The following is a 14,058-nucleotide window of genomic DNA, read 5'->3' as shown; positions in this document are numbered from 1 at the left end:
TATGTTCTTGAGAGTGTGACAGCCATGTGGCCTTTTCTCCATATATATCCTTAAGTGTTGTAGTTTTACCTTGATGGATTTATCATCAGTAGAGTAATTTGATGGTAAAGATTGTCAATAAATAAAAATAAAAAAAAGTCATGTTATGAATAATGCTGCCTTCATGTTGATTTTTTGCTTTATAAACAAGTACTTAATCCTGATGCCTTTAATCTCCTACATTCTCAATGATCAGATGACTGCCTCTTAATTGGATTGCATGAATTATTCACAGCTTCTTCAGGGTCAGCAGCCTCTGTAAGAGCCTCCTAATGTGCTAATTGAAACTTTGCTTGTTGTGCTTGAGTGATTGGAGTGGCCATGTAATCTATACTCTGAAACAATCTATTAAAGTGAATGTAATTTGGCTAAATTAATAGGCCATGCTGTCGAGTGAGAAAAGCTAGTTGGAAAGGAAGTGGGGACAGATTCTGGCAGAAATGGCATGGGACTCTTGAGGTGTGATCCCACGACATCGATTTTCTTAATGATGTTATCTTATCTCACTGCCTGCCTGAGATTTAAAAATCACCAAGCTTAAAGCACAGATTTAATTGTAAATACCTGAGTTACTCCATTAAAAGGTTCAGAGAAATGTACAGGTGTGGGACCCATTATCCAGAATGCTCATGACCTTGGGTTTTCTGCATAAGGGGTCTTTCAGTAATTTTAAATGTCATACTTTAGGTCTACTACTAAAAATCATGTACACATTTAATAAACCAAATTGGATTGTTATGCCACCAATATTGCTTTATCTTAGGTATCTTAGTTAGAATTATTGCATCTTTGTTAGAATCACATAGTAGGTACTGTTTAATTATTACAGAGATAAAAGAAGCATACTTAGCAGGGGTAAGGAAACTTTTTGGCTGAGAGAGCCATAAACACCACATATTTTAAAATGTAATTCCGTGAGAGCCATACAATATGTTTGGGTGCGGATGCTGCGGGGCAAGGTAGGGTGGGTCCCAAGGATGCCGGATGCGATGCAGAGGAGGGCGTGGCCTGCGATCGGCAGATAGAAGACGTGTTCTAAGGCTTAGAACACGTCTTCTATCCGCCGAGCGCAGGGGCAAGGTAGGGTGGGTGCCAAGGATGCCGGATGCGGAGGAGGGCGTGGCCTGCGCTCGGCGGATAGAAGACGTGTTCTAAGGCTTAGAACACGTCTTCTATCCGCCGAGCGCAGGCCACGTCCCCCGTTGCAGCGAGCCAGATGTAGCCATCAAAATAACTACATCTGGCTCCCGAGCCATAGGTTCCCTACCCCTGCTTTATAGTAGCTTTTTCCCACATAAAATGATGTAAATGTGTTGATTAGTGTTTTATTGGGTTACTTTATGACCTGTAGGAGATAAGATACTATAGACTGGAAGCTTTGAAGTGATTTAAAAAAAAAAAAAAATCACAAATTTTGATAGAAACTTATATCTTTAGGAAAGTGTTGCGACTTGATAGATTGGAGTAGAGAGACAGTTGTGCCTACTCTGGATTCCCAAGAATCTGTTCTTTCCAAAAATGTATAATTTTCTGGGATAAACCTTCTGTTAGTGGAATGTTCGGCCTTGAAATCTAAAGTATGCAGCTTTCTGGAGCAGTGCTTTGGAAATTTGGTAGTGTACTGCTGGAAGTTTTTAACCTATACAAGTGAGACATCTCCATAAAATTATATATATATTTGTTATTGGTGCGTTCAGGAGACATGGGACTTTCCAAATCAGTTGTGTTGTATTTTTGTGCATGAAATAATTTTTGTTTCTGGTATTTGTGTTTATATTATGGAAAACTTGATTTTTTTTTTCATTTTTAGACATTAAGAAGCCTATATCTTGTTACAGAATTGGAATGACACAAAAATTCTACCATATTTTGAAAGCTTAGGTTGTCCTGAAAAAATAACGATATATTGTTTTCCTGGGTAAAGTAAAAGTCCCCCCGAGGAAAGGCCCCTAAAGTGAAACAGTGTTCAAAAACTGTTTGGCAATACAAGTTCCGCTTTGATCAAAACGGCCGGCAGTGAAAGGGTTAAAGTAAATGTTTGTGAATGTTTGTGGTGTTTTGCACTTTTCAAAACAATGATTTTATATTGCAGACACAAAAACAGAGGTAATCTAAGCAATCTGGTATCACAGCATTTGGACCATCTGAACTACCTTAATGATATTCTCATAATCAACTGTGAGTTCCTCAATGATGTCCTTACAGACCATCTGCTTAACAGACTACTGCTTCCTCTTTATGTCTACTCACTGGTAACACAGGATGAGGTAAGACAAACCGAGCTCACACCATTGCCTCTTATCACCTTTTTTCCAGCATTTCCCTTTTGCACCATCCATCCATCTTTCTGTTTTAACAAGATGCCTAATTTGAGGTGCTGTCAGTATATATCTAGTAGGTGCTGTCAAATAAAATTGCCTACTAGTGTTTAATACAACATTAACTTATACATCATGACCTTGTCACCATATTCGCAACAAATAAACTTATATTTCATAAAAACATAACGCTCTCTGTAAATTATTTTTCAAATTACAGAGTATGTGAACATTATCTGTAAATGCATTAGTATGGTACCAATTCCACTTGCCTTTTGAAATATAATTACTTTTCATTTAAAATGGTAGTTCCCTTAAAAATACTTTTAGTATGATGTAGACTGGTATTCTTGGTAAAATCTACGGCTAGCAAATTGCATGTTTAGTTTTATGGTAGAAAGAAGCAGAAAAGGAAGGCTGATAATTTCAAAAACTTAAAAAGATGAAGGTTAGTTGAATATGTTTATTTTTAATGTAATGTATTAATAACGTATTGGATAGGAGAATTTGTATATTTTGAAAAATCATCAGAAAACCTTTTTAGACTTCGATGAACGAGTCTTTTGCATCTGGAGCTGAAATTGGGAGTACATAGGCTTGATATTTTTTTGATATATATACAAACCGGATTCCAAAAAAGTTGGGACACTAAACAAATTGTGAATAAAAACTGAACGCAATGATGTGGAGGTGCCAACTTCTAATATTTTATTCAGAATAGAACATAAATCACGGAACAAAAGTTTAAACTGAGAAAATGTACCATTTTAAGGGAAAAATATGTTGATTCAGAATTTCATGGTGTCAACAAATCCCAAAAAAGTTGGGACAAGTAGCAATAAGAGGCTTGAAAAAATAAATTTGAGCATAACGAAGAGCTGGAAGACCAAATAACACTAATTAGGTCAATTGATGCATTGGGTATAAAAAGAGCTTCTCAGAGTGGCAGTGTCTCTCAGAAGCCAAGATGGGTAGAGCATCACCAATTCCCACAATGTTGCGCAGAAAGATAGTGGAGCAATATCAGAAAGGTGTTACCCAGCGAAAAATTGCAAAGATTTTGCATCTATCATCATCAACTGTGCATAACATCATCCGAAGATTCAGAGAATCTGGAACAATCTCTGTGCGTAAGGGTCAAGGCCGTAAAACCATACTGGATGCCCGTGATCTCCGGGCCCTTAAACGACACTGCACCACAAACAGGAATGCTACTGTAAAGGAAATCACTGAATGGGCTCAGGAATACTTCCAGAAACCATTGTCAGTGAACACAGTGCAAACTCTACAGTGCAAAGAAGAAGCCATTTCTAAGCAAGATCCACAAGCTCAGGCGTTTTCACTGGGCCAGGGATCATTTAAAATGGAGTGTGGCAAAATGGAAGACTGTTCTGTGGTCAGACGAGTCACCATTCGAAGTTCTTTTTGGAAATCTGGGACGCCATGTCATCCGGACCAAAGAGGACAAGGACAACTCAAGTTTTTATCAACGCTCAGTTCAGAAGCCTACATCTCTGATGGTATGGGGTTGCATGAGTGCGTGTGGCATGGGCAGCTTGCATGTCTGGAAAGGCAGCATCAATGCAGAAAAATATATTCAGGTTCTAGAACAACATATGCTCCCATCCAGACGTCATCTCTTTCAGGGAAGACCCTGCATTTTTCAACAAGATAATGGCAGACCACATTCTGCATCAATCACAACATCATGGCTGCGTAGGAGAAGGATCCGGGTACTGAAATGGCCAGTCTGCAGTCCAGATCTTTCACCTATAGAGAACATTTGGTGCATCATAAAGAGGAAGGTGCGACAAAGAAGGCCCAAGACGATTGAACAGTTAGAGGCCTGTATTAGACAAGAATGGGACAGCATTCCTATTCCTAAACTTGAGAAACTGGTCTCCTCTGTCCCCAGACGTCTGTTGAGTGTTGTAAGAAGAAGGGGAGATGCCACACAGTGGTGAAAATGGCCTTGTCCCAACTTTTTTGGGATTTGTTGACACCATGAAATTCAGAATCAAAATATTTTTCCCTTAAAATGGTACATTTTCTCAGTTTAAACTTTTGTTCCGTGATTTATGTTCTATTAGAAGTTTATTAGAAGTTGGCACCTCCAAATCATTGCATTCAGTTTTTATTCACAATTTGTTTAGTGTCCCAACTTTTTTGGAATCCGGGTTGTATCTTTTGAATTTGTTGCAGCAAAAGAAATAAGATAACATGTTAAATTAATAGCTAATTAAGTACAGTACATTATGTGTTTGATTGGCAAGTGTACTTCCTGCCACTATTGGCATAGTCTAGTATGTTAAGTGTTTTGGTAAATATCCTTCAGTTTCCTTAGCAATGGTAGAGGTAAAACCATGGAGTACATGGTGTATGAGTTTACGGCCTAGCCTGTGTTGGTCTCCTGAATGGCAGTGAAAAGATCCTAGTCATTTATAGCAAGCAGGGTACAGTAATAATTTAACAGACATGGGTAAAGAAGAAAAACTATGACATGTAAGAAATTTTAATTTAGTTCCATTATAATATTTCCCTTTACCTTTATTAGGTTCCTCTACCTAATTTTATCATTGAATGTTATTGCTTTTGCTCCATGAACTGGTTATTTTTCTGCTATGTGTTATATATATTATAACTAAGCCTTGCATCACGGGTTTGGTATTTCCCATATAATATTGCTGTAGTAAAAAGAATTCTGTGCTGGTTACATTTTTTTTTAACTGGTGCTTGAGAGACAATAAATGCCTTAAGACATTGTGCTCAACATTGTGGAAAGATCCCTTATACATAAAACCCACTGTCCCAAACATTCTCAATAATAGTTCTCATATCTGTGTTATTATCATAATCCAGCTTTAATTATAAAATAAAGATTTCAAACATTTTTACTTTTCTAGTAGAATTAAGTCTAAAAAACAACTGGACTTTCCTGAGTTTTTCTTGAAAACATTTCACCACTCATCCGAGTGGCTTCTTCAGTTCAATCAGAGTGGCTTCTTCAGTTCAACTGGAACCACTGTGATTGGATGTCTGTGACTGTACTACCATCAAGGGTTTAAATACCGGGGAATTCCCTACCAGTCATTTGAACTGAAGAAGCCACTCGAATGAGTGGTGAAACGTTTTCAAGAAAAACTCAGGAAAGTCCAGTTGTTTTTAGACTTAATTCTACTAGATACTGTATATCATGACCTGGATGAATGAGAATCTTCATAGACATTTTTACTTTTCATTTAACATGTGTACTATAAATCTGTTTTAACAAAGTATTGTGTCTGTTTAGCCTGGAGATCGGCCAAGAATAAGTCGGCAAGTGGCTCTGTATTTGCTGTCACAGGTAAGATTATTACACAATTTTTTATGTGGTGATTAAAACCAGGGCACTTCACTTTAATCCTAGTTTCAAGCAAGTAGAATAGGCCACCTATTTTCATTTCCTTCATTTTTATTTGCCTAACTATAGGTTTTAAGAAGGCCATCTAGTTTCCCAAACTTGACTGGCAAGGTTTAAAAGGTGTTTACAGTGGAACCCTTTTTGTGCTACCCAGGGGACCATGTCAAAACAGGGTAAATTCGGGGAAATCTAGGAAAGGAAAAACTCAGACTGCCTGAATAAGGGCGTGACAAAATGGCATCAATTCAGGGAAACTATACTATTATAGGGGTTATTTTGATGAATAGAAGTACAAGCAGTGATTTTTGTTTGCAGGGGTCTTAAGTATCAGTCATGAAGCTTCCTGTGGACTTTTCATATTTTGTGGCCTTTGGGTGCCCTATCATTTGAGTAATCACTTTCATAGGTGCCATAAAACTGTGAACGTGAGAAATAGCATAAGTAGTTATTGTGAGACTTCTTTGTGTAAAAAGTTTTTAGTAATTTTGTGAATAAATAATATAGGCCTTTTTATAAAGGCTTCAGGGAGTGTTTTTTTTTTTTTTGTTCAGTTACTAAAATACATGCAGGGACCATTCCTGTGCTACCATAGTCATATGCACTGTTATTGTTTTGGGCCTCTTCATTACACATATGTAAATGTTATTTAATATATGTGTAATTTCTGTGGAATTCATAGATGTTTTAGTCGTTGCTTTAAAATTTGCTTTTGTACTGGCGGTGTTGTTGATCAGTGATCATTTTCATGAATGAAATCTGCCAGGCACCAGTGGTGACAGATGGGTTTAATCCAGAAAACGTGCACCACTGCTGTGCCATGAGACTTATAATAGAATTGTGTGTTTTTTAGCTTTCCATTACAACTCAACAGCAGATGGATTTAACCCTGTGATTCTGCATTTTTTAATTGTTGCTAATGTGCAGTATGCAGTAATTTAGGATCTAAAAGAACTGCTTCCCAACAAATGCAGGTATATATTTTTAATAATATTCATGCCCGCTCCTTAACCCTTAACAAAGGGGACGTTATTGATCTTTGGATTACTGGAATGGCTTTCAGCATTTGGAGTTCATCCCATTCAGAGCTTTGCTTTAAAATAAATAAATGCCTGGAGGGCGTCAGGACGATGCACATTTAAGTTTATACATGAATTGACCTAATAAACCTCCGAAGAAGCAATGCTGGCTGGCAAATTAGGGCTTTCTAATAGATCAACTGAATAATGCACTCAGAGACAAACCAAACCTCTTTTAAAAAGAAGCTTTGAGAAACTGGGATTAAAAAAAAAAAAAAAAAATAACAACTTGACTGCAGTCTCCTTAATTTGTCCTTGGCTGGAAGGTATTGTACTTGGATTGATGTCATGGATATTTTAGCAAAGATTTGGTGTGATGTTTTCCATCATTAATCATATCTACTTTTGGGAAAGTACAAAAATATCTGTCCTTCCTTTTACTCCTCCTTTCTTTACTTCCTTCATTGCAGTTTTAATATCAGTTTGTCATTTTCATCTTGTCATAAGTAGTGGCTATTTTTTATGGCTTAATGTGTATTTTTGCTGCCAAATGCTCTTTGACATAGCAACACACATTACTTTTTTTCGGCTTGCCTTTGTTTTGCTTTTGTTGTTTTGCTTAATAGATGTGTAGCCTTTAATAATGGCTTCAGAGTGGACTAGGGCACTCCATCTGCATGGTGTCAATTTGGTATACATATATAAATCTTTTAGGTTCTCTTTACATGTATTTGCTCCAACCCATGGGAACCCTAGAAGCATAAGAAGGTCCAGGCTAATGGTAATTCTGGGGTTCCCTTGCAGCAGTGTGATCAGTTGCATGTACTTTATCAGGGCAGGCTGAAGAGGTGCATTGGCACTCATTCCAGATTGCAGGTGGGTGTGAGTATGTTTCTGTTTGCTCAGTTTGGCATCCATTTCACCTGAACTTGCAGATCACATTCTAGGGCAAATTTAGGACACTTTGTGCTGTCTGTAGCTATTGAACTGTATAAAACAGTTTACTGACCCTGTTGGAGTGAATAAAGCAGTATTAATTGGTGCCATTCAGGATTGAAGGGGTTGTTCACCTTTCTACAGCACAAAACTAACCGTTCACATTAATAAAATAATCTTTGCCATATACATAGTTAGCAAAAAATGTGCAACAGAATCGTCCCACTGCTGATTCTTCACTTCTACTATTTTAAGTACTGGCAGCAGACTTAACTTCTATTGGCTGTGTCTCCTGTCTGTCTGACATTGCTTCCTGTGCTTGTGACAGAGTGCTGCAAATTTAACATAACCGTATGTTTGTGATATGCCGAGTCTGTTTGGCTAATTTCTTACTTGCAATGGCATAGGCAATGACCCTTCAATTTATGCAACTGGTTAGAGTGCACAAGCAACCAATGAATTGGAAAAAAGTAAGGACAAAGCCTGGACGTGATGATGTTAGCATAAAGGAATTTTTCAGTGTGTCAGGTTTAAAATAGGCCACTCCCATCCTTTCAGAAAACTGATCAGAGAGACAGGAGGAGGACTGATTTAGGAGGTTACACTTACAGAGTTACACTTACTGTATGCTGCATACTCGTTTCTGTGAATGGCGCCGCCATCTTTGAAAAGGTTTGCCCACTTCCTTTCCCTCACCGTCTATACTGAGCATGTGCAGCATTCCCTCCCCCCATGAGCCTAGGTAGCACAGAAGAAAGGAATGAATCGGTTGCTTTGGCAACCGTGGTTCCGCTTCTTATTGGCTGGGGGCATTTAGGGGTTGTTTCTAAGGGAGCGTGCATAGACACAGCAGGGAAGGGAGAGCACATTATACACATGCACACAAGAGCATGTGTATTGCGATTTTTCCGTCGCCATCACAACTTTTTCGTGAATTGTTACAACTTGTGCGAATTGTCGTGACTTTTTCGTATTGAGCGCTAGTAAACGGCGGGCAAACCTTTCCAATTTTTTCGCGACGTCTATGAAAAAGTCGCAACAATTCGCACAAGTCGTAACGGCTACGAAAGAGTCGCGTCAATTTACGAAAAAGTCGCAACGGCAACGAAAAAATCGCAAAATACCGATCATTATGAAAAAAACGCATTTGGATGCTTTCAGTCTGTTCGTGGATTAGTAAATCGGCCCCTAAGTGTTCATTTATAAGAACCTTTCCTAGTCCTTTAATGGATAAAGGATTTTCTGACACACCAAGAGCATTGTTGGTGGTTTAAAAGAGAAAGAAAGGCTAATAAAGAGTTGATCTCAAGCTGCAGGCATACCTTCAGCTGTCTCAATAGTGCCCTTAAGTCTCCCCATATTTCTTCTGTTCAGATGATCAGAAGCCAAACAGGAAGAAAAAATGCTGAGCTGTGTAAAGAAAGTTCCCATAATGCCTCACTCCTGCACAAAAAGCAAGACCGGTGTACATGCTCAGTGTGTAACACTATGGGGCTGATTTACTAACCCATGAATCCGAATGGGAAAAATTCCGATTGGAAAACGAAAATTTTTAGACTTTTTTTCGTATTTTTTGCGTTTTTTTCGTCGCTGTTATGACTTTTTCGTAAATTGTCGCGACTTTTTCGTAGCCGTTACGACTTGCTCGTATCTTGTCGCGACTTTTTCGTATTTAAACGCACGTAAACTGCGGGGAAAACTTTCAGACTTAGCATGATTTTGGAAGCCTCCCATAGGACTCAATGGCACTCTGCAGCTCCAACCTGGCCCAAGGAAAGTCACGATACCGAAGCTTGAATGAATCCAAAACTTTCGTACTCTGCGCGATGGCTACGAAAATGTCGCGACAATTCACGCAAGTCGTAACGCTACGAAAAAATCGCGACAATTTGCGAAAAAGTCGCAACGGCTACGAAAAAGTCGCGACAATTTCTGAAAAAATCGCAAAATACCGATCATTACGAAAAAAACGCATTCGGACGCTTTTCGGACGTTCGTGGATTAGTAAATGTGCCCCTATGAGTCAACTTCCTGCTGATTGCCTCAGATCCACTTTCCTAAGGGGGGGAGTGAGTTCTTAGCATTCCTGAGGGAGGGGGGAGCAGGAGAGAGCAGAAAGCAGAGAGCTGCGTGTCTCTGGCACAGGAAAACAGAACTCATTTTTTTGACAGAAGTTAGTGTTTTAAGATTTGGACATTGAAGGTGATCAATGCCTTTAAATGTTGTTTTTTTAAGAAATATGTTAATGAAGGTTGTGTTAATTTATTTATATATATATATTTATTCTTTGTTTTCCCCACATTTAGGTCTTTTTAACCATCCACTATGCACCTTTGGTCAACTGTTTAGCTGATGTCATACTGAACGGAGACCTCTCAGTGTTTTCATCTAAAGCAGAACATGATGCTCAGCGAAGTTCTGTAAGCCTATTGTTTCTCTAAATGCTTTTTGACACTTGTGCAACAAACTTGATTAGTACTGACAAGTAGCTGGTGATAAAAGAATATTATATGCATGATTCCTTCAGGGATTTGCTTAGCTCATAAATATCCTTTCAAGTTGAAAGAATTTTCCCTTTAGGCCGATATCTTCTTTTAATTGATTACATTATTGCTAAGGCAGTTAAGAGTAATTACATAATGTAGCCTTATTTATTAAGTGCTGTTTACAAGCCCCCTCAAAAACGATTTTAAAAAAGAGGGACAAAAAAAAACAAAACAGAGTAATCATGTCCCATGGCAAGTGGTTTTTTTTTTTCCAAGTGAAAACAACCCCATCTGTGACAGACTCATAGGTCAAATCTTCCATCCCCTTTCCCAGTTTAGTTGCATGTCTCTGCACATCTGTAACTCATTTATATCCTTTTTAAGGACTGGAGCCCAAAACTGCACCGCATACTCATGGTGAGGCCTTACCAGGGACCAGAAATTATGTTTTCATCCCTTGAGTCAATGCCCTTTTTTATGCAAGACACTTAAATACAAAAATCCTCAGATCTTCTCAATTAAGGATCCCTCCAACACACTACCATTTATTCTATAACTTGCATTTATATTATTTCTACCAAAGTGCTTAACTTTGCAATTTTCAACATTGAACCTTATTTGCCATTTTGCTGCCCAGTTTTCCAATTTTGTCAAATCGCTCTGCAAAGCGGCAGCATTCTGCATGGAATTTATAGTTTTGCACAGTTTAGCATCATCAGCAAAAATACAAACCGGATTCCAAAAAAGTTGGGACACTAAACAAATTGTGAATAAAAACTGAACACAATGATGTGGAGGTGCCAACTTCTATCATGGAAATCATGGAACAATAGTTTAAACTGAGAAAATGTACCATTTTAAGGGAAAAATATGTTGATTCAGAATTTCATGGTGTCAACAAATCCCCAAAAAGTTGGGACAAGTAGCAATAAGAGGCTGGAAAAAGTAAATTTGAGCATAACGAAGAGCTGGAAGACCAAATAACACTAATTAGGTCAATTGGCAACATGATTGGGTATAAAAAGAGCTTCTCAGAGTGGCAGTGTCTCTCAGAAGCCAAGATGGGTAGAGGATGACCAATTCCCACAATGTTGCGCAGAAAGATAGTGGAGCAATATCAGAAAGGTGTTACCCAGCGAAAAATTGCAAAGATTTTGCATCTACAGGTATAGGACCCATTATCCAGAATGCTCGGGACCAAGGGTATTCCGGATAAGGGGTCTTTCCGTAATTTGGATCTCCATACCTTAAGTCTACTAAAAAATTAATAAAACATTAATTAAACCCAATAGGATTGTTTTGCATCCAATAAGGATTATTTATATCTTAGTTGGGATCAATTACAAGGTACTGTTTTATTTCTACATAAAAAAAGGAAATCCGTTTTAAAATTCTGAATTATTTGCTTATAATGGAGTCTATGGGAGATGGGCTTTCCGTAATTCGGAGCTTTCTGGATAACGGGTTTCCGGATAAGGGGTCCGATACCTGTATCATCATCAACTGTGCATAACATCATCAGAAGATTCAGAGAATCTGGATCAATCTCTGTGCGTAAGGGTCAAGGCCGTAAAACCATACTGGATGCCTGTGATCTCCGGGCCCTTAAACGACACTGCACCACAAATAGGAATGCTACTGTAAAGGAAATCACAGAATGGGCTCAGGAATACTTCCAGAAACCATTGTCAGTGAACACAATCCACCGTGCCATCTGCCGTTGCCAGCTGAAACTCTACAGTGCAAAGAAGAAGCCGTTTCTAAGCAAGATCCACAAGCTCAGGCGTTTTCACTGGGCCAGGGATCATTTAAAATGGAGTGTGGCAAAATGGAAGACTGTTCTGTGGTCAGACGAGTCACCATTCGAAGTTCTTTTTGGAAATCTGGGACGCCATGTCATCCGGACCAAAGAGGACAAGGACAACCCAAGTTGTTATCAACGCTCAGTTCAGAAGCCTACATCTCTGATGGTATGGGGTTGCATGAGTTCGTGTGGCATGGGCAGCTTGCATGTCTGGAAAGGCAGCATCAATGCAGAAAAATATATTCAGGTTCTAGAACAACATAGGCTCCCATCCAGACGTCATCTCTTTCAGGGAAGACCCTGCATTTTTCAACAAGATAATGGCAGACCACATTCTGCATCAATCACAACATCATGGCTGCGTAGGAGAAGGATCCGGGTACTGAAATGGCCAGTCTGCAGTCCAGATCTTTCACCTATAGAGAACATTTGGCGCATCATAAAGAGGAAGGTGCGACAAAGAAGGGCCAAGACGATTGAACAGTTAGAGGCCTGTATTAGACAAGAATGCATTCCTATTCCTAAACTTGAGAAACTGGTCTCCTCTGTCCCCAGACGTCTGTTAAGTGTTGTAAGAAGAAGGGGAGATGCCACACATGAAAATGGCCTTGTCCCAACTTTTTTGGGATTTGTTGACACCATGAAATTCTGAATCAACATATTTTTCCCTTAAAATGGTACATTTTCTCAGTTTAAATTTTTGTTCTGTGATTTATGTTCTATTCTGAATAAAATATTAGAAGTTGGCACCTCCACATCGTTGCGTTCAGTTTTTATTCACAATTTGTTTAGTGTCCCAACTTTTTTGGAATCCAGGTTGTAGAAACAGTACTGTTTATGCCCACCTTCAGGTCATTAATAAACAAGTTGAAAAGCAGAGGACCAAGGACTGACCCCTGCGGTACTCCACTAACAACACTGGCCAATTAGAAAATGTTCCATTTACCACCACTCTTTGTAATCTTTCAGCCAGTTCTCTATCCAGTTACAAATATTATGTTCCCTCAATTTTATCATTAACTTTTTGTGCGGTAATGTCCAGCATTGTGTCACTGTATATACTGCCTGCCCTATGCTGCCTGTGTGTATGGCACACAGGCAGCATAGGGCAGGCAGAGTATGGCACACAGAGGTGGGGTAGGACAGGCAGAGTATGGCACACACAGGCAGGGTAGGACAAGTAGATTATGGCACACACAGGCAGCATAGGGCAGGCCATAATCTACCTGCCCTACCCTGCCCGTGTGTGCCATACTTACACTGTACTCTTACTATATTAGACTCTTCTGAACTTTTATATTTCAGATAACTGCACAAAATACTTTTTTTAAAGGAGACATATCCTATAACAATTAACAATGTACCAGGGAATTGTAGTCCTCTAGATATAGAAGGATTGTGCTAAAAAAGTTGTGTTTTGAACTGATTTATTGAGAAATTTGCCCCAAACCCCACTAGCCCCGCCCATCCGTTTCACTTCCTGCTGGCTGAATTCTCTGGATGAGCTGGGGAGCCGGCAGCCCTCAGTACACTGCACTGTAGGATAAGAACCAATCAGCAGCTAGGCTGACCTGATAGGGAACTGAAGCCTGTCTGTGCTTGTGTGACTGCCGGGCTGTGATTGGCTCTCCCCCTCCTACTGTGCTTCTTGCAGGGACCGTTAGGACACGCCCACCCCTCATTTCAAACTCCGACAGAGAAGTGATATGATCTACAGGGAGCTCCAATAAAGGGGCCATTTTTACAGATCGGGTTAATTTTTAGCACAAAGTGAAACCAGCACCGTATATTATTCATAATTGCCTACAAAATTAGGGTTTTTCCCATTTATCCAATATGTTTCCTTTAAAGGGAAAAAACATTTTTCTATCAAAATTCAGCCATCCTATTTAAGAAACTGTTAGATAATGTGTTAATAAAGTATCTTCTGTTGAGAATGTAACAGCACAAGCTTACTAGAATTGAATATAATCCACCTCCCATAGGCTTCCTGTTGGTTTGCACTCTGTAGTTTGTCTTCCCCTAGAATTTCTTTGCCACCCCTGGGATTTCGTATGAA

The 14,058-nt window shown here is 39.1% G+C and overlaps 1 protein-coding gene across 4 annotated transcripts in view; it reads left to right on the top strand.

Moving 5' to 3' along the window:
* clec16a (C-type lectin domain family 16 member A) overlaps nt 1–14,058 on the top strand; it is a 157,624-nt gene that overhangs the window by 28,725 nt on the left and 114,841 nt on the right. For all 4 annotated transcript variants that reach the window (XM_004917946.4, XM_002939183.5, XM_004917947.4 and 1 more), the window contains exons 8-10: nt 2,132–2,306; nt 5,647–5,700; nt 10,016–10,129. In XM_004917946.4, the coding sequence (XP_004918003.1) occupies nt 2,132–2,306; nt 5,647–5,700; nt 10,016–10,129 (343 nt within the window). The remainder of the gene's footprint in view (nt 1–2,131; nt 2,307–5,646; nt 5,701–10,015; nt 10,130–14,058) is intronic.

Source organism: Xenopus tropicalis, chromosome 9 (genome assembly GCF_000004195.4).
Source record: "Xenopus tropicalis strain Nigerian chromosome 9, UCB_Xtro_10.0, whole genome shotgun sequence".
NCBI classification, from domain to species: domain Eukaryota; kingdom Metazoa; phylum Chordata; class Amphibia; order Anura; family Pipidae; genus Xenopus; species Xenopus tropicalis.
This window is presented reverse-complemented; position numbering and strand designations above follow the sequence as displayed.